The 19,715-nt window shown below is 44.4% G+C and overlaps 1 protein-coding gene and 1 non-coding gene across 4 annotated transcripts in view; both read right to left on the bottom strand.

Moving 5' to 3' along the window:
* LOC127004655 (cellular tumor antigen p53-like) overlaps positions 1 to 19,164 on the bottom strand; it is a 29,763-nt gene extending 10,599 nt beyond the window's left edge. Inside the window, exon 1 of one of the 3 annotated variants that reach the window (XM_050872715.1) lies at positions 18,914 to 19,164. Coding sequence is in view for 1 of the 3 variants with exons in the window: in XM_050872712.1 (XP_050728669.1) it covers positions 909 to 980 (72 nt within the window). In the remaining 2 variants the exon portion in view is untranslated. Of the gene's footprint in view, positions 1 to 856; positions 1,018 to 18,913 lie in introns of those variants that run through there. The other 2 variants (XM_050872714.1, XM_050872712.1) reach the window with 2 other exon arrangements.
* LOC127004736 (small nucleolar RNA U3) lies at positions 14,635 to 14,832 on the bottom strand. The gene has a single exon (XR_007757948.1). It is a non-coding gene; the product is annotated as a small nucleolar RNA U3 (small nucleolar RNA).
* Positions 19,165 to 19,715: the final 551 nt, after the last annotated feature.

The raw sequence follows: 19,715 nt of genomic DNA, 5'->3' as shown, positions 1-19,715 counted from the left end.
TGCTTGTTTGAAAAGACACTCGCAGAAGTTGCTGGGATTTTCATGGAGTGTTTTGTGATCTCAGTGGTAGTTTTACACGACTCCACCATGAACGGGAAAAATTACCCAAGAAACCCCGGTTAATCTTCTCAATGCCCTTGGGAAATTAGTCATAGTGGGAGGCAGGTACTTTTAAAAATATGGATCATGGACTCCTATCTCACCACTGTCATAAGTTACCAGCGCGGACACAATACACTGTGGGTTGCCCGAGGCGTGGAAGCAGGGCCGGCGGGGCACATTGAATCCAGCCTCGCCATTGCACGGCCCACTAGTCTGTATGTTGCCAATTTCCATGAACATTTTGACTCAAGTTTCATCATACTTCTAAGACAACCTGTTTCGTGTATGTATAATAATAACAGTAATTCATTGGGAAAAGCAAAGTGAAAAGAAGCTGTAAGTAAAAGGCATGTTGCCACCGCCCATTCGAGTGTCAGCTGAGACCCTCCCAACACCCAAGACCAAAAGAAAAGGTAGATAGGCCGCCAAGATGTGACATTAGACAATCTACCTTTTCAGCACTTCTCGGAAACGTTGGTCTCAGGCACACAGACACTCGGCCCATGTTGCCATCGCCCACACGTTGTCATCTAAGCCCTCAAACACCCACAACATAAGCAGAGACACATAGGCCGCCAAGATGTGACATTAGATAAATCCTCGATAATTTACCTTATTAGTACTTCCCAGAAACGTTGGTCTAAGGAACACACTCGGCCCTTGTTGCCACCGCCCACACGTGTATCAGCCGAGCCCTCCTAAACACCCGTAACACAGACACACAGGCCGCTAAGATGTGCCACGGAGCATTTACCTTGTCAGTAGTCCCCGTAAAATGATGGTCTAAGGCACGTACACTGGAACACTTTTAGTCTGGTCCCCGGAGACCAACCACTTGCAGCTACTCTCTCCGTTCCATCAACATAAACTGACGTCATCGCAAACCCCGGCCATGCGTCTAGTTGCCACCTTTCAACATACGCCAGACACTTACACATAATGCATATTCTACATTCCCAAGAGACTTTGCCCACAGTACACAGGTAAAGATGAACTTACACCGACTTAATATATCTATGCCATGCCACTACACACCCCAGGGGATAATATTAGGGCATCTTAGCGGGTTGATGTGGCAACGTGTTATATTATTCGCGCGGGCTAATATTTCTTTTTCACCCCCACTTGCAAAACGACAAATAACACTGAGATTATTACTATATCACGCATTTCATACACAAATCTAAAAATCACAGTAATATCACATAGTTACACATCCATTCACGTTGGTTGGGATTGAAAGCTAACCTTCTGAATGGCAACCTGTGCAATAATAATATCTACAAGGCATATAGTGGTTTACAGGTCACTAATTACAAGGTTACCGCCCTTAGCTGTTGGTATTGGCTGTTGAGGGTACGGGAGGGGGTGTAGGTAGGTAGGAAAGGCGTGACTGCAGCATGACAGAGGTGTTGTGTTGGTCTCCCTAACATGCTTGGCACCTCTCGTCTCTGCCCCGCCCATCCCTTATCGTTTCCTCTCCCCCCCTTCCACCTCCTCCTCATAACACCAGCTGCTGCTACTGTTGTGTTTACTTATTTGTGTGCATGCAGGATGTGGGTGTATGTATCTGTTTTTGTTGTTGTGGACAAAATCTAGTCTGAAACAGCAAAGATATTTAAGGTTAGGAAAGGATAACATTGATTGACGTTGTAATAATAATAACAAAAACAATCACATGTTGGTCAGCGGCATATATATAAAAAATATAGAAAAGTTGACAATAAAAAATATACTACCAAATTAAAAAATGGATACTATACATATACAGATGATTAATCAAACCCTATCCACAACATATACATTCAAACTGCATGATCCTCCAACACCAATTGAATACTTTATTTTACTCGTGTCGCTCCAACTCAACGCATTCATTACCTTCTACTATACATTTCAGCGGCGGACAAACGCTGTTTTTCGTAAATATCTCCTAAACGAATCGTTGGATCAGTATGATATTTCAGCACACTACAATTATCGTCCGGACCTAATTTATGGCTAACATACCACATTACTATATGTGTTATGGGAGGAGTTTACTCGTGAAAAATAACACAAACCCGACGAGTCATGTTGACGCATTCGAAGGAAAGAACACCCTCCCAAACTATTCCACAACTACTTCTCCCCTTCTCGCTCTCATTATCCCTCCTCTTCTCCTTCTAGCTCCTCGCCTCCCTCATCACTCTTGTGTCCCTCCCTATTTCTCCCATCACTGTATTATATATTAGAATGTTATGTAGGTGTATATGTATATATATGATTATTAACTATGAGCATGGTACAATTCCATGGAGGCAAGACGTATTTCACATTGATAATTACTGTACAACACCTGGGTGCGCCTCGGCAGTCAGTGAGTTATACCCTTCCTCTGCAAGTCATAGCCTCGGGCTGGGGAAGGGGGATGGTGTGAGTAGGGTGGTGAAGAGGGAAACGAGGAGGGGGATACTGCAATATTGGGGTAGGGAAGGAGTGGTCTGGGGGTTGTTCGGGGCGTTGGTGGAGGGGTTAGATGAGTACCCCACACTCGTCCGATTCTGTATAACACCTTAGATATGATGACTGGATTAGGCTTAATATCAGTCAGTAAACTCCTAACATAACACATATTGCAATATGGTATGTCAGCCACAAATTAGGTCCGGGTGTTGAAGGTAGTGTGCTGAAATATCATACTGATCCAACGATTCGTTTAGGAGATATTTGCGAAAAACAGCGTTTGTCCGCCGCTGAAATGTATAGTAGGTTCATGCATACTGGAGTTCTCTGGCTCAACGCATTAAAATTCACTTCTCATGACCAGACTCCAGCACAACACTCGTCTAGTCATGCATGTTGGGGTTCTGGGGTTCCCTGACTCAACGCATTCATTCACTTCTCAGACTCCAGTATAACATTCTCCTGAGTTAATGCATGCTGGAGTGCTCAAGCTCAACGCACTGATTCACTTCTCACTGGCAGACTCCAGCACAACATTCTTCTATAGTCATGCATACTTGGGTTCTAACTCAAAGCAGTCATTCCCTTCTCGGTTACCCCCTTCTCACTGGCAGACTCCAACACAACATTCTTCTATAGTTAAGCATACTGGAATTTTCAAGCTCATTCACTCCCTTCTCACTGACAAGACACCAGCACAACATTCTTCTATAGCCATGCATACTCGGGTTCTAATTCAAAGCAATCATTCCCTTCTCACTGATAAGACTCCAGCACAACATTCTTCTACAATCTACAGTCATGCATACTGGGGTTCTAATTCAAAGCAATCATTCCTTTCTCACTGACAAGACACCAGCACAACATTCTTCTACAGTCATGCATTCTGGGGTTCTAATTCAAAGCAATCATTCCTTTCTCACTGACAAGACACCAGCACAACATTCTTCTACAGTCATGCATTCTGGGGTTCTAACTTAAGCAGTCATTCCCTTCTCACTGACAAGACTCCAGCACAACATTCTTCTATAGTCATGCATACTGGGGTTCTAACTTAAGCAGTCATTTCCTTCTCACTGACAAGACTCCAGCACAACATTCTTCTATAGTCATGCATTCTGGGGTTCTAACTTAAGCAGTCATTCCCTTCTCACTGACAAGACTCCTGCACAACATTCTTCTATAGTCATGCATACTGGGGTTCTAACTTAAGCAGTCATTTCCTTCTCACTGACAAGACTCCAGCACAACATTCTTCTATTTTCATGCATACTTAGGCTCTCTACTTCCCTACAGTCTTCGGAGCTCCTTTCCTCACGGCATTAAATATTAACGTGTAATTTAACTTATTTTACGATTTATTTTGCCCTCGTTTGTTTTGCCTGACGTGTACTTATTCCACTGCATAACACTCTCTCTCTCTCTCTCTCTCTCTCTCTCTCTCTCTCTCTTCCCGTTACGATCATGTCACGAGGATAAAAAGTTCACCTGCATGATCCCAAGCATATAAAATCGATAACAACCTTACGAGAGAGAGAGAGAGAGAGAGAGAGAGAGAGAGAGAGAGAGAGAGAGAGAGAGAGACAGAGAGAGAGAGAGAGTTGCTTAGGAACAAAGGAGGTGGGAGGGAGGGGGACGGGTCACAACAAGGTCAAAACACGTGGACGGTGAAGGAGAGGAGGAGGAGGAGGAGGAGGAGGAGAAGGAGGAGAAGGGGAAAACAAGCCAGTCAAACACCATGGCAAGCACGCGAGAGAGAGAGAGAGAGAGAGAGAGAGAGAGAGAGAGAGAGAGAGAGAGGAATGAGAAAGAATAAGAATAAATAAAAAAAAAAAACAGGGAGAGAGAGAGAGAGAGAGAGAGAGAGAGAGAGAGAGAGAGAGAGAGAGAGAGAGGCTGGATATTAGAGATTAGAGGCACAGGAAAGAGACGCGTTTTGGAAGACCACTGTCCTGCAATGGAATGATGCAGGATGATGATGATGATGAGGCGGAGGAGGAGGAGGACGATGAGGAGGAGGACGATGGGGATGAGGACGATGAGGATGAGGAGGATCTATCTTTCTATATCTCCCTATAAATAACCTGCAGGAAAGCGACACCTGACAACAAGAAAACAGACCTCACTTTACACTTCCCCTAAATCTGACCTGTCGCCACGGTCTCTCTCTCTCTCTCTCTCTCTCTCTCTCTCTCTCGACAGGTGACCACCACAAACAAACCCAGGTAACTCCGCCACCTTCGTTACCTGTGGTCAGCCCAGTAATTACAGACCATCCCTTCTTTCGCAACAGGTTAAAGGAGAGACAGGAACCAGCAAGTGTGTGGAGTCGGAATCGGTAAAAATATCTCCGACTTCGCCTCCTTTACGATACGTGTGATGTGTGGCTGGGTGGATGTGGTGTGGTGTGGCGGGGCTTGATTTACCAATACACCACTGTACTGCAGAAGAGGAGAAGGGGGAGGGGGATGGAGCAGGAGTCGAAGTCGTAACCTTAAAATTCCCTGGAGTCGGAGTCAGAGTCGAAACTGTTTATATCCGACTCCAAAGACCTGCAAGGAACGATCAAAACCAAGAAAAAAAATCAATAATAAAGACAGCAGGAGGTTTTATTAGAATCAGCAGCTGTTATTGGTGGTATTATCATTCTTGCTTGAACAAAGGCAAGGAGGGACAGACACAGTGGTTGCAAGGGAGACTGCTGATGCTGCTGGAGGAGGTGGTGGTGAAGGACAATGGTGGTGGTGGTGGTAAAGGCTTGAGGGCATGGTCAGACTCAGCAACTAGACACACGGAGGAGGGAAGAGGGAGAGGAATGGGGGAGTTAAGAGTAGGAGGAGTAATGGAGGAGGAGGAGGAGGAGGGCAGAATCCGCGTCAACAGAGCCACGTGGTGAGGTTGGAGAGTCTAAAGCAAGACCAAAGTAGACCAGATAAAACAAGACATTAATAATAACACAACCACCTATATAAAAAGAAAGTGATGGAGGGAAACAGCGAAAGGAAAAAGTGTCACCAAAGAAACGGAGAGAGAAGTAGGAAGGAAAAAGAGAAAATAGAAAAAAAGCAAAACAAAACCTTGATCTTGCAACATACGATAATAAACACAGAAGGAAGAGGAGGAGGAGGAGAGAGTAGAACTGTCTGGACAAGGACAAGGAGGAGGTGGAGGAGGAGGAACGGGTGGGAAGGGACGGAGGAAGGGAAAAGGGTTGGGTGTTATTTTAAGATGCAATATTAGCCGAGAGAGAGAGAGAGAGAGAGAGAGAGAGAGAGAGACTGGTTGGTTGTTTTGGGGGAGGGTCGAGTGGTGGACAGAAGAGGGAGAGAGAGAAGGCTAGGGATGGATAGGAATGTATACGCAATCAGAGAGAGAGAGAGAGAGAGAGAGAAAACAATGAGAGCTGGAAGGCAAGAGTGACCGAGGAAGAGGAGGATACTGGCGGAGGAAGAAGAGAAAGAGGAAAGAGGGGGAGGAGAGGTGGGTGGGTGCTACTCTCGAAGGTTTGCAACAGGTCCCTACACGCCCACGACTCCCTCCCACAACCCCCCACGCCCCCCACTTCGATACCCCCATCCACTCACCCTCTGACACCCTAGTTAATTAAACACTACCCAGCCTCCCTCCCTTCCTCATCCTCTCGATAAGTCTGTTCTATCGTTATGATGCACTGGCCATAATCCCTTCCTCCCTCACTTCCCTTCCTTATCACTGTAACGGAAAAGGAAAGCAAAACAACAAAAACATAGACGTAAACTAATTATGAATATGCTAGTGAAAGAATATTTGAATTTCCCTTCCTCTCTGACTTCCCTTTCCTTCCCTGCCTTTCCTTATCACTGTAACGGAAGAGGAGAAATAAATGCACAAGACAAACATTAGCAAAAAATAATAGTGTTAACCATATACTATAGTGAAAGAATATTCCAATTTCCTTTCCATCCCTTTCTTTCCTAATCAATGCAACAGAAAAAGAAAATAAACAATAAAAAAAACATGGACATATAATGGTATATAGTGTTAATAAGAAATTCATGGTTAGTGTATCATAAAGTATTAAAGGAAACTACTAGCGACATGAAGATATGAAAACATGAACAAAAATATCATCAGCGTCGTATGAACAAAAAAAAGTAAAAATAAAAGTTTGTATAATTTTGTCATCGTTTAGCATCAACTCTGTGTGTGTGTGTGTGTGTGTGTGTGGAAGGGCGAGAGGAGCACATGGGAAGGCAGGTGGCAAGGCGGACAAGTGTTTACCCCTCCCCCTTCTTTTCTCCCTCCCTCCCTTCCTTCCTTCCCTCCTCACGTTCTCCTCCCCAAGCGATGCCGCGATGGTGACTCAGGGGAGGAAGGTTCTATAGAGGGGTCAGGCTTGGGTCAGGTCGGGTCAAAACTCACCCTTGAGTGAGTTATCTATGGTGAATTTATCTTCTCTCTCTCTCTGAACAAGGGCACATAGGTATGGAACATTTAGTAAGGGAGTGAGAATAAAACAAAAAAGTAATATGACAAAAAGGAAAGTCTCTCTCTCTCTCTCTCTCTCTCTCTCTCTCTCTCTCTCTCTCTCTCTCTCTCTCTCTCTCTCAAGATGGGCCTACATGCGCTCTGTTACTAGGTTACTGTTACTACCGGAATTGTTGTCACCAAATTACAAGAATGGCTTACAATTCACTGTGAACATCAACTGCATGAAATAGCTGATGAGGCAATGTGGTTGGTTGCTAATGGCTGAGTCCCTGTAACCCCCCCCCCCTCTCTCTCTCTCTCTCTGATACGAAACCTGAGACAGTAGACGGGATAGGAGAATGGAAAGGCGATACAGAGAATAAGATAAAAAGTTGTAGGACAAAAAGCAATGGCCAAGTCTCTCTCTCTCTCTCTCTCTCTCTCTCTCTCTCTCTCTCTCTCTCTCTCTCTCTCCCCACGAGGCAGGATATATTTGCCCACATCCCTCCCTTCTTCTCCTCCCCCCCAACAATGCCACCCTTCTTCCTCCTCCACCCTCGCCTCCCTCCTTCCCCCGCCCTCACTCAGAAACCCTTCCCTTACCACCACTCACTCACACTCCTCTCACTTCATCCATGGCCATGCTTCATCTCCCCTCCCTCCCTCTCTTCCCTCACCCTCCTTATCCTCCTCCTCCTCCGTTTCTCTCTTGCTTTCTCATTTTCTTTTTACATTTCTACAGCAATCCTCCTCTTCCTCCTCCTCCTCTTTCCTGATATCTTTCATTCTTCCTTTCATTTGATTTCATTTTTTACGCTTCCACAACAACCGGTGATAAATAATAATAACAATAGACGTCGTTTCATGAAATGGTTACCTATTTATACATTCAATTACTTACTTATCTGCTTGTTTTGTAGACGAAGCGATATGAGGTTAAAACACAGCTCCCTGTCTTAGCTGACCCACCTGCGTCCCACGAGAGCCCAGAGGGGAAAGGGGCGGGAAGGGACATGGGACTGGTTGAGGGAAGGGCTTGAGAGAGCAAAGAGAAGGATTAGAGGTGGGAAAGAGGTAACGTATGAAGAGAGAGAGGGAAGGGGATGTGGTGGCTGTAGAGGAGGGGAAAGTTAATGCGGCCGAAATGGGGAGAAACGTTACAGTAGGTGGAAAGGAGGTGGAAATGGGGTGGTAAAGAGGGCGGAAGGATGTGGATGTGCAGGGAAGAGATTTATCCTAAGCTATTTAAGTCCTCTTTCGTCCCCCCCTCCCCCCTCTCTTTCTCTCTCACTCAACCCACGCACCCGTCAATCCGTCACCAGCTCATGCATTATCAGTCACCTCCCCAGCCTCTCTCTCTCTCTCTCTCTCTCTCTCTCTCTCTCTCTCTCTCTCAACAGCAGTAACAACAACAACAACAACAAAAATCCAATACGAACAATAGTAACAATACCGTATCAACAACAGCTTATACTACTACTACTACTTACAATAATGATGTATAATGACTCATAGGATATATATATATATATATATATATATATATATATATATATATATATATATATATATATAAAGAATATCGGCAACAACTAAATTGAGATCCGCAAACACCCATCTCCAGTTACCCTCTCCCTCCCTCCCTATCTACCTCCCCCCTCCCCTCCTCCCCCCGACACACCAACACCAACCACTCTTCTTCCTCTCCCTCCCAATCTTCCTTCCTTCCCCCCCATTAGAAGGATGAGAAGGGGGTAAAGGGGGTAGGGGTGAAAAGGAAGAAAGGGTATGAGTCATCGCACATGCAGAGGTGACCGAGAGGGCGACACATACACACACATACACACACACGCACAGAAGTCAGCTCATATACGAATCTTGTGACTCACCAATCTTGTGATCCTGTACGTGAGGTGCATGAGAGAGAGAGAGAGAGAGAGAGAGAGAGAGAGAGAGAGAGAGAGAGAGAGAGTAGAACAAATAACTTGACTGGAAAGGAAAACTTTACTTGGCACACACACACACACACACACACACACAGTTTCGAACACTCCTCCACTTTTTCCTTTCTTAAAAAAAAGCGTAGAAATATCGATCAACATTATTTTAATTTAGGAAGAGCTATTTTGAATCTCTCTCTCTCTCTCTCTCTCTCTCTCTCTCTCTCTCTCTGTCGGCGCGCTATAACAATTGGTGAAAAGCCGAACTACTGACGAACGAAGAGCTTCCCGGCATTTCCTGGAGGCTCCGAGGCGCTCCCAAGAGGCCTGTGAACTCGGGGGGGGGAAGGAGGGCAGGCGGCGGCGGCGGCGGTGGTGATGAAGGCGGCTTTTTTCATCTTAACGCCGGGAAATCTTTGGTCGCACCGATCGCACCACCTCGTTGATGATGTCGAGATGGTGGTGGTGGTGATGGTGAAACGAGGTGCTATTACTGATTTCTTGTTGTTATTGTTGTTGTTGCTTACTATTATTTCTGATGCTATTGCTAATGCTTTTTGTTTTTGTTGTTGTTGGTGGTGGTGGTAGTGCTGAGATTGTTATCATTATTACTGGGTGGGGGTGGTGATGACTGTGTGTGTGTGTGTGTGTGTGTGTGTGTGTGTGTGTGTGTGTGTGTGTGTGTGTGTGTGTGATTTATTTGTTACAGCAATTTCTCTTTCAAAAATTATCCTTGCCAATTCAAACACCACATAATAATAATAATGATGATAATAATAATAATAATAATAATAATAATAATAATAGTAATAATAATAATAATAAGTAACAGTAAAGGCACAGACAAGCGTGCTGGGCTGAATGAATACACGATGAAGCAGAGAAATGAGTGCATGAAAAACAATAAAATAAAAAAATAATAAAGCGGTGCATCATCAACAATATAACAAACACAAGTACTAAGTCGGTGTAAACGAATGAACGATAAAATAAATCTATACATGAATAAATGACAAAATAAATAAATAAACAAGTCAGTGTGCATGAATGGTTAATGAAACAACAACAACAACAACACACACAAAAAAAGGCGTATAAATTATGTCTCCCCCATGTTCCCGTGTTGTTCGGCGCTGGCTGAGTCACCGAGCTGCGTCTGGGGAGGGATTAGCAGACGCTGTTTTGACAACCGTTCGCTACCACAACAATCCACGTGGCCAAGTGTGTGTGTGATACGGTGAGGATACGGACTTCGAGAGACAAGTTATCTTTCCCTTTTAATTAAACAGCTTTCAGACACCTCCACCACCACCACCACCTCTAATAATAATATCCTACTGATGGTAACTATTAAATAACATTATTACTTTATTTCGCATGGTGAGGATCCAAAATTCGTGGGAAGTTAGCTTTCCCTTGCTGTTGTATATATGATGGCACTTTTTCTTTTCCTTGCCCCTCCCCCCTTTTCTGACGCCCATTTGAGACCCTCGAGTGTTTAGCAGCAACAACCCCAGCAACCCACTGTGTGTTATTTGAAGGTCACGAGGGAGCACGGATACGCCCATATGAAAAGCTCCGAGTGTGTCCGTAGCAACAACCCCAGAGACCCATTGTGTTGCGTTTGTGGGTCATGAAGGAGCACGGGTGGCGTGAGACTGCGGCAGTCAAACGGAAACGGCCATGACAGTGACCTTGAACATGCCGTGAAGTCCTCTATGGCCATGCCGATGGTGCCGGCGGCGTCAAGAAGCGGGATGCAAGACTCGACTAAACACGTGAGGCTGCGTCCGCCGCCTGCTGATAAAATGGGAGGAACAAAGGAGGAAGCTCTTTGACAACATGGAGTTCCGATGCACAGTGACTGGCGCCGTCTGGGGGGGAAGGGAAGGAGGGATTAGATCATTCGAGGCGTGTGGGGGGGATGAGGAATAGGGCTTAAGAACACTACGGGACCTGCAAGTTTTAAGTAGTACTGGATCACTTTCTTTCTCCCTCCTTTTCCTTCCACACAGTTCCGTTCGGAGAGAGAGAGAGAGAGAGTAATAAAACTCATGAGTCACACAAGATAGCGTCTTTTTCCTTCCTTCCTGTACGACCTCAAACGACCATCATGCTTTGTGCTGAACTGCGCTGGACCACGTCACTGCTTCTCACAGATCTGGCATTCTTACCGACGTTCGTTCCTACAGCCTCCCCTCCCCAGTAACCATGTTCCTGCCCTGCCCTTCCCTTCCCCTGCACATAATTTTCTTACCCCGTCCCTCCTCTGCGCCGCCATCACAAGGAGTAACTAATGCATGGTGACGTGGATTTAGCGTACGTATTCTTACCGAGGTTCGCTCCTACAGCCTCCCCTCCCCAGCAACCATGTTCCTGCCCCTCCCTCCCCTTTCTCCACACATCATTTTCCTACGCCGTCCCCTCCCCGGCGCCACCCTCACAAGAATGTGGTGCATAGTGACGTGGACTTAGCGTATGTATCTTGGCGCGCACACACACACACACACACACACACTGCCGGGTCGAAAACATCATCTGTTATGAATTATATGTATCACTTTTGTTTACTCCATGGATACACTTCAACATTATTTTTTTATACGGGGGAGGCAGGCTGAAGGTAAAGTATTATAGAAGAAAATAAATTATGCCTGCAATACACCGCTCATATGAAACAAAATGATAAATAAATAAAGATCGCTGAAAGAGTTACTAAGTGTTGATTCGCGTGGTCTTAGTAACTCCCTCTTAAAAAACCTTACGTCGTAGTATGAAGGAAATGCAAAGGAAGGAATGGTGGGATGGATAATGCAATTTATGGATAAGACTACGCTGATAATTCTTAAAGGTGGAGAAGGAAATACAAAGGAACGATGGGACGGAGAATATATTTTACAGACAAGACCACAATGATACTTCCTTCCCTCTTGAAAGACCTAAAGTCGAAGAATGAAGGAAATACAAAGGAATGGAGGGATGGAAAGTGATGCAATTCACGGGAAGACTAGTTATAATTATGTCAGGGTGTGGGTGTGTGGTTCCAGGCTCCACAGTCATTACCTCTACACATAAATTGGTCGCTATCTTACTGTGCCCACATAAGACAAAACATATAAGTCTCACAAATACAAGATCCTGACACTAACATTCTACACTAAGAAACACTGAAACTACCAACACAAGTCTCATAAACACAACATCCTGACACTAAGATTCTATACTAAGAAACACTGAAGCTACCAACACAAGTCTCATGAACACACATCCTGATACTAAGATTATATACAAAGAAACTCTGATGCTACCAATCACAAACTCAGCCTTCTGACCCTAGCAATAAAACTGAGGCTGCCAACATAAGTCTCAGAAACTCAACATCCTGACACTAGCATTCTAAAATAAGAAATGCCGTCGCCTTTATGGAGGGAGCATTCTGAGGTAAGATAGTCCAGGGGCAAGGGAGGAAGGGCGTAACCCGAAACGGACCCTCTGAACGCGCACACGAGGATTGCGCAAGGTTGCATCAGCCAAGGGAGTACCAGGCGGGGTTGGTCTTTCCCACCAGCCGCTCACCCTCTGCCTCACCGCACATAAAGACCAGAGTAACACTGCCTTATTAACAGCCCGAGAAGAACGGAACCCTGAACGTTCGCTGCCACTGTTTCCCCCCTACTCTCCCTTCCCCTCTCCTACCTTCCTCTCTCCACAACGAAGGAAGGGACAAACAGGAGAGGGGGGGTAAGGTGGAGAGGGACCTGAACGTATACAAGGCACGTGATTTGAGCAAGTCAGCGGACATGCATGTAATACCCGGTTGAGAGCAATGACGCCAGTAAAGGTCGAATACCCTCTCCTGGTCTTGATTAATTTCTCGTGTGTTTCGATACACGCAGACTCCCCCGTGGTATGCGCAATGATGCCTCCCTGGTGCCCCCCATCCGCCAGACCGCCAGCATCTTCAAGCAGCCTGTCACCGTGATCAAGACCCAGCCTTCCAGCAAGGCAAAAAAGGACATGAAGCACGGCTCGCAGGACAAACCCAAGCAGGTCAGGACAGGTAAAAAATCAACATTTTTGGCAAAGAACATTATTTAAAAGAATTAGTTACCCTGAAAAGCCCATTTTTTCTCCCATGATTGTCATCGACAACAGAGTACTTTCTACCGCAGTCTGTGCTGTTCCGCCGCTCTCAGCGCCTAAAGTCCTAAACCATATAATTATAACTTTCAATCTGAATAGTATATTGTATTTCTAATGCTGTTAAAATTATGATACAACATGTGTGTGTGTGTGTGTGTGGAGAGAGAGAGAGAGAGAGAGAGAGAGAGAGAGAGAGAGAGAGAGAGAGGAACATTGATGTGATGGAAACACAAACACTCTCTCTCTCTCTCACACACACACACACAGTTTGGTCGTAAAAAAATATCCTGCCAGGTTCGAATCCCTACCAGGCTAATATCGGGGCAGAGACGCCTTTTTATCGCAGTGAACCTGAATTGGTGCTACTTTAGCGTGCGGTCTACCCCAGTATTTTTAATCTACCCCAGGTATGTGTAGTCTAAGCAACATAATGATCTGACCTTGTCTCCTGAGACCTCATCTGATGTTGTATTGTTTCCTGCGAGTGCTCCTGACCTGAATAATGATATGACCACAGTCACCATAGTCTAAGCCATGTAATGACCAGACCCGTTTTCGGACACTCAGCTTGTGTAGTCTAGTGCTCGATCCTGACCGGTCTATATAAAAGGACAGTCACCGAAAAAAAAAAAAAAAAAAAATTACTATCCTCCAAACATTGAAGCCGAAAACATCAGTATAACACACTTCTATATAACTGCAATGCTGTTAAAAAAGGTTTCTACAGACGTGTCATTTTCACGGAGGAAATAGCAGTTGTATTTTTACGAGAAAACAGTCTTCTGCATAATAATAAATCAATTACTTAGGACTATTCAACTTGTTTTTTTTTCATCATACTGCAGTGTAATTTTGGTTACTAGATGAGGTAGCTAGACTGCACGCTGAATTATAAATATGGTGGAAGACCGCACTCTGAAGCATGAATGGCCGGGTAGACCGGGTAGACCGCACGCTAAAGTGGCACCCTTGAAATATTTGGAGGCGACACCACAGTAGAGTTCATGTGAATATCTGAGGCGTTTGAGGAGGTTGTGAAGGTGGACGAAAAAGTGAGGAGGAGGCTAATGAGGTGGCTGCGGTGAATGAAATTACTGGAAGTGACAGATCGATGTTCTCTGGGCTGAGAAAGTTATGAAGGGTGATGGGGAGGTTTTGTGGGTTGATGAGGAAGTTGCTGGGGTTGAAAAGTTGTGGGAGTTGTCAAGTAGGTTTTGCAGGATGAGGACGAGGTTGTGGGGGGTTGAGGGAGAGGTTGTTAGTTAAGGTGGGTGTTGTTTAGGTCATGATGGTAGTTGTGGGGGTTGATAAGATTGTTTTGATTGAGAATGATGTGGAATTGAAAAAAATACAGGTTGAGAAAGAGGTTGATGAGGGTGTTATGGGGGGTTGTGTTTTCGTTCGGCTCCCCGCAATAAGCAAACATTTATGTGAAATAGGGTGTTGATGTATAAAACATCCCCCGTTCAATGTAACGAGACAATTCAGTTACTGGGTATTATTTCCTCCCATACGGGAGGATTGTCAAAAAAAGGAAGATCCTCTATAGTCCTCCACCACTCAGCCTGTGCTCGGCCCGCCACGCCCCACGAACGGGTGGTGGACGGTCCTCAAGTCCCTGGCCAGGCCTAGGGGCAGCTTCCCGCTCAGGGCCGGGCACTTAGCCTCGTCATCGTGGCGTGAGGTCACTCCAAGTTTCGGTCAGGGAACTTGGCTGTCATACTATAGAAGTGATCCTATGAAGTATGATCATACTTTCCCCGGGCCGCAGCGGAGCCCAATACGCTACGGCGCAACAGGTGGCAGGTGAAAAAAATTACCTGTGTGCATTATACGGCCAAGCCGGTGTTGAGGGGGAGTTTTGGGGATAAATTATGAAAATGACGAGGACTTGCTATATAATCACACGCATTTTTTTCAACCTTGAGCAGTGATTTGTAAACAAATCAACATTTTTCGCAAAGAATATTTTATACAAAACTTAGTTACCCTGAAAAGGGCAGGTTTTCTCCCATGGTTGCCCGCTACGCGACAGAAAACTTTCCACCGCAGTCTGTGCTGTTCCGCGGCTTACAGTACATAAATAAAGGGGCTATTCACCGCGGTGAACCTGGAATATTAGGAATCGGCAACAAAGCAGATTTTATGTCCATATCTGAGGCATTTGAGGAGTTTGTGGGAGATGATGAGGTTGTGGTCGACGAAGAGGCTGTGAGGAGGCGGCTGAGGTACAGGAGTTGACATAGAAGTTCTAGGAAGTGTGAAGAGTAAGTTATGGGGGTTAATGGAGAGATTTTGGGGGTTGAGGAAAATGTTTCTGGGATCGAGGATATTGTGGAAGTTGAGAAACAGTTGGGGGTTGAGGAGAAGGTTGTGAGAAATGATGAAAAGACTGTGAGGGTTGATGAGTAGGCTGGGTGTGTAAGAAGTGTGTTGCCTTCAGCTTCGATCCTCTGTTTTTATTATCTTACTAGAAGTATGCTTCCTGGTTGTTAGGGTGATGCAACACAAAATTAAATTATGAGGTTTATTCACATTATGTTGGTATATAATGGTAGCGCGCTTACTGAAGTCAAGAGAAAAATTATTTACAATGTAAATAAATATTTCTTAAAAGAAAAAGCTATAGTATTATAGTAGAGAACCTTTGATTGAACCCTCAAGAGAAGTTGCTTGAACAGCTTAAGTCACCAGCTTTAATAAAATGATTGAACAAACAGACAGAATCAGAGAAAGGAATAATGGTAGAGAGGAGGAGCATGTGTGCAAGCGATTGTGCACGAGAGAGAGATGTCAAGTCAAGTCAGGTAGGTTTGGCAGTGGGATGGACAGAGGAATACCCAGGGATCCAACGCCCAAACGATCTTGACATTTTGGACCCCCTATGCGGATCAATGCAGTAAAAATGGATTTCGTGTTGATCAGGGTATCCTTGTGGTTTATTAGGATTAAACATATTTCATGTTCATCTGGATAAAATAATATTTCATGTTTCTTTGGATAACATTGTGGAAAAAAGGAAAGAAAGCAAGTTCATATCCAAATGGGTATAACGACATTTTTGGTTTATTGGGAGTGTCATTTGTGTTCGTGGGGGTAAAACAATGTGCCCGGCACCTACTGTATCTTGGAACTCAGCGTGTTTTATGGTAAACATCCACCAGGATGAAACCATTTATAAATAAGCAGAACCCCATGAATAGTAACCTATCACCAAGGGGGTGAAACCAAGATTACACACTGCTCAGTAAATGGTCACTCCATGTTGTCAAAGAACGATTATTATACCTGGAATCAGGGCCATAATTACTGCCTCTTTACCCACCAACTGAGGTGAGGCACAGCTATTCGGGAACCCCAAAGTTTAAGGAATCCTGAATCAACGGGCTATGCGTACAAGTGTCCCTGAGGCAGCTAATGGAAAACTGAGAAAATTATAATGTGTTTTTGAGTAGAAAGGAGTGAATACGTATATGAGATAAAAATTTATTGGATGGGGCTATTGCATACATGAATAATTTTGTCTTGCAAATATGCAAAGACTGATAAACTTTGTTACATACATCAGGTTCATGATACCATGTGGTTTTGTTCATGATACCATGTGATGCATGGTGCACTGCAGTATGCTGATGTGGTGCAAATCTCATGGGAGTGACTCCCAACTTTGATGATGGCACACGCGCTGCCACTGAGGATTCCCGCGTTGGCCGGTGGCAGTGCATGTGAACAAACTGCAACTCTTTTTTGCTAAACTAGCGTTGCACCTGGACATGGCAGCATGGTAACCATTTCATCTATGTTATCGTATTGTCCTTATATGTGACGATTGCTCATAAGCTATTGCAATTTGCTGCATTGTAGTTTTCAGTTTTGATAATTAAGGATTAGTAATACATCCTTTACACTCACAGCATGACCATTCAATTACTTAATGCAGATTAATGTAACAAACAAACAAATGTACAAACTTCTTAAAAGCTTTGTGCTTTAAATTTCAATGAAATGTGGAGTGAACATTGCTTGTTAGTTATTGAACTGCATTCAGAGAAATAAAATACAATGCATAATAGCCCTTGCTGGGTGACGGCTCATGAAGGGGAGGGGAGGATGCTGATAGACCAACTCTATCAGCTGACGTCAGCCTAGCCGACCAAGTTGGTCTATCAACAAGGACTGGCGTGTCACTTTGTACAAGTCGAAGACGTGAGCGTGGGTTCCTTTTGTTTGTCACAAGATGAAAGTGCTCAAAGCAGAAAACAATGGAAATAGAGCCTCAGTTAGGGTTGCCACCTTGAGCTTAAAAATAAGGAATGCAACATGCCATTCTCCAATAGAGAATGAATCCATATTTTAAGGAATGGGTGGCAACCCTAAAATTTCTCTAGCCTGCCATGACTGCCAGCTGCTGGTGAAGGCAGGAGGAAGGGGGAAGGGACATTATGATGCATATTTTACACATATTTCTGAATGACCCTTGACAAACATAATTTTATGGATTGATTTTGTGATTCGCTGACAAATCCACTCAATACAGTTTTAAAATACTGAATTTTATCTGCTTAACCATTCGGAGAGCCAAATACTTAACATATGGCATTCCATATTTTAAGGAAAGGGTGGCAAGTTGCCAACCCTAGTCTCCCAAGTCAATGGGGTTTGGTTGCAAACTCATAGAGAAAGAACCCGTGCGCTCGTGTCTGATCGCATTTGTGCTTTGGTGTGTGATCTTTGTGTTTTGAGCACTACACTGCGTGTTCTTTGTGCTTTTACAATGTCCCCCAGAAAGATGGTTAAAAGGGATGGTGCTGCAAAAAAGAAGACAGGAACTGCAGATACTATGCTTGCAACAGGAACGGGGTGCAAGCCTCGGTTTGTATGCCCTCCTGGATGTGACTGACTCCCGTTTACCCTCCATCTCAGACAATATGTCAGGGTAGCATCACGTTGGTGGTCTAACATTGTTCTGGTGCCTCGAGAATAAGGAAACTGCAGCTGCTAAACCCCAGAGCAAAGCCTACACCTTGCGTGTAGCTAGTGGTTGCGGGAGTTTACGTAACAACTGTAACACATTGGTTCATGTTTATATTATTTATCATTGCTATTTGTCAGTAAAATTACTTTAATTCTGTATAAAATAGCATGTAAAATGATTTTCATATAAATATTTAATTGAGACATGGGATGCATTAATGGGATTCACATTAATTTCAACGGGGAAATTTGTTTTGGTTTACGAGTGTTTTAATGTGCGAGCAAAATTCTGGAATGAATTAAACTCGTAAATCGAGGTATGACTGTATGGGGCAAATATGAATGTAAACCCTATCAAGGAATAAATAATAATTTAGATAATGGTAGCTATAAGGACATTTTCCACTTAAAACTAAAGGAAAATCTGATGAAATTTAGTATATGGGTGCCCCGAGGGCCTGCTATGAGGGCGGGGGCCAATGGACTACCCAGGCATGACCCTGCCTGGGTGAGGTAAAGGCAGGTGCATACACTAAAGCTGCGCGTGGCTGCGGTGCTCATCTCTGTTCCGCTGGCTTTTTGAGTCAGTGGTAGGTACTAGGCAAGAGTTACCCTGGGACATGTGTCAATGTGAAATCCGGGATTGCCACAGTTTACCTTCCCCAGGTACCCATTTATCAACCAGCCCGAAAGAAAGGATGAATAGGTGGGTCACTGGGTGAGCTGCACGCAGACTGCCCGTGCTGGGATTCGAACCCGGGCCCGCAGAGTAGTAGTGACTCTAGTGAGGCACGCTGACCACTAGATCATGGAGGTGCATGCCTAACACTAATGATTAAAATAATTGATTTCACACTTACCGAGAGAAGCCAGTAGGTCACACTTGATGGTGCACACAGTGGCAGGGAAGGTGGGTTCTTCTTTTGACCTGTTCCGCTTTGTATTGCTTCTTCGGTCTTCCTTGGTACTTCTCTACAATTAAGTAATTCACTTTGCACACTTAGTTACTGCACTGTGCACACTTACACACTTCACCCTTCACTGAGGTATGTTATCTTATTCACTTTGCTTCCACTGATTTGCAGACTGCCTTGGCTCGTCTATAGGTTGACTGAAAAATAAAGCACATGGGAAATAACCTTGACTAGCCAGCCTTTAATATGTCTGAAGCTAACCTTCCTCTAATATGGCTGAGGGTTACTGATGGCGAAAAAGGTTAACTGTTTCAAAAGTTTCACTGCCTAGGCTCATCTATAGGTTGACTGAAAAATCTAGCACATGGGAAATAACCTTGACTAGCCAGCCTTTAATATGTCTGAAGCTAACCCTTCTCTAATATGGCTGAGGGTTACTGATGGCGAAAAAGGTTAACTGTTTCAAAAGTTTCACTGCCTAGGCTCATCTATAGGTTGACTGAAAAATCTAGCACATGGGAAATAACCTTGACTAGCCAGCCTTTAATATGTCTGAAGCTAACCCTCCTCTAATATGGCTGAGGGTTACTGATGGCGAAAAAGGTTAACTGTTTCAAAAGTTTCACTGCCTAGGCTCGTCTATAGGTTGACTGAAAAATCTAGCACATGGGAAATAACCTTGACTAGCCAGCCTTTAATATGTCTGAAGCTAAACGTCCTCTAAGTGTGGCTGAGGGTTAAAAAAAAA

This window comes from Eriocheir sinensis, chromosome 28 (genome assembly GCF_024679095.1).
Source record: "Eriocheir sinensis breed Jianghai 21 chromosome 28, ASM2467909v1, whole genome shotgun sequence".
NCBI lineage: Eukaryota > Metazoa > Arthropoda > Malacostraca > Decapoda > Varunidae > Eriocheir > Eriocheir sinensis.
Note: the sequence above shows the minus strand (reverse complement) of the source record. Positions and strands in the feature narration are given on the sequence as shown.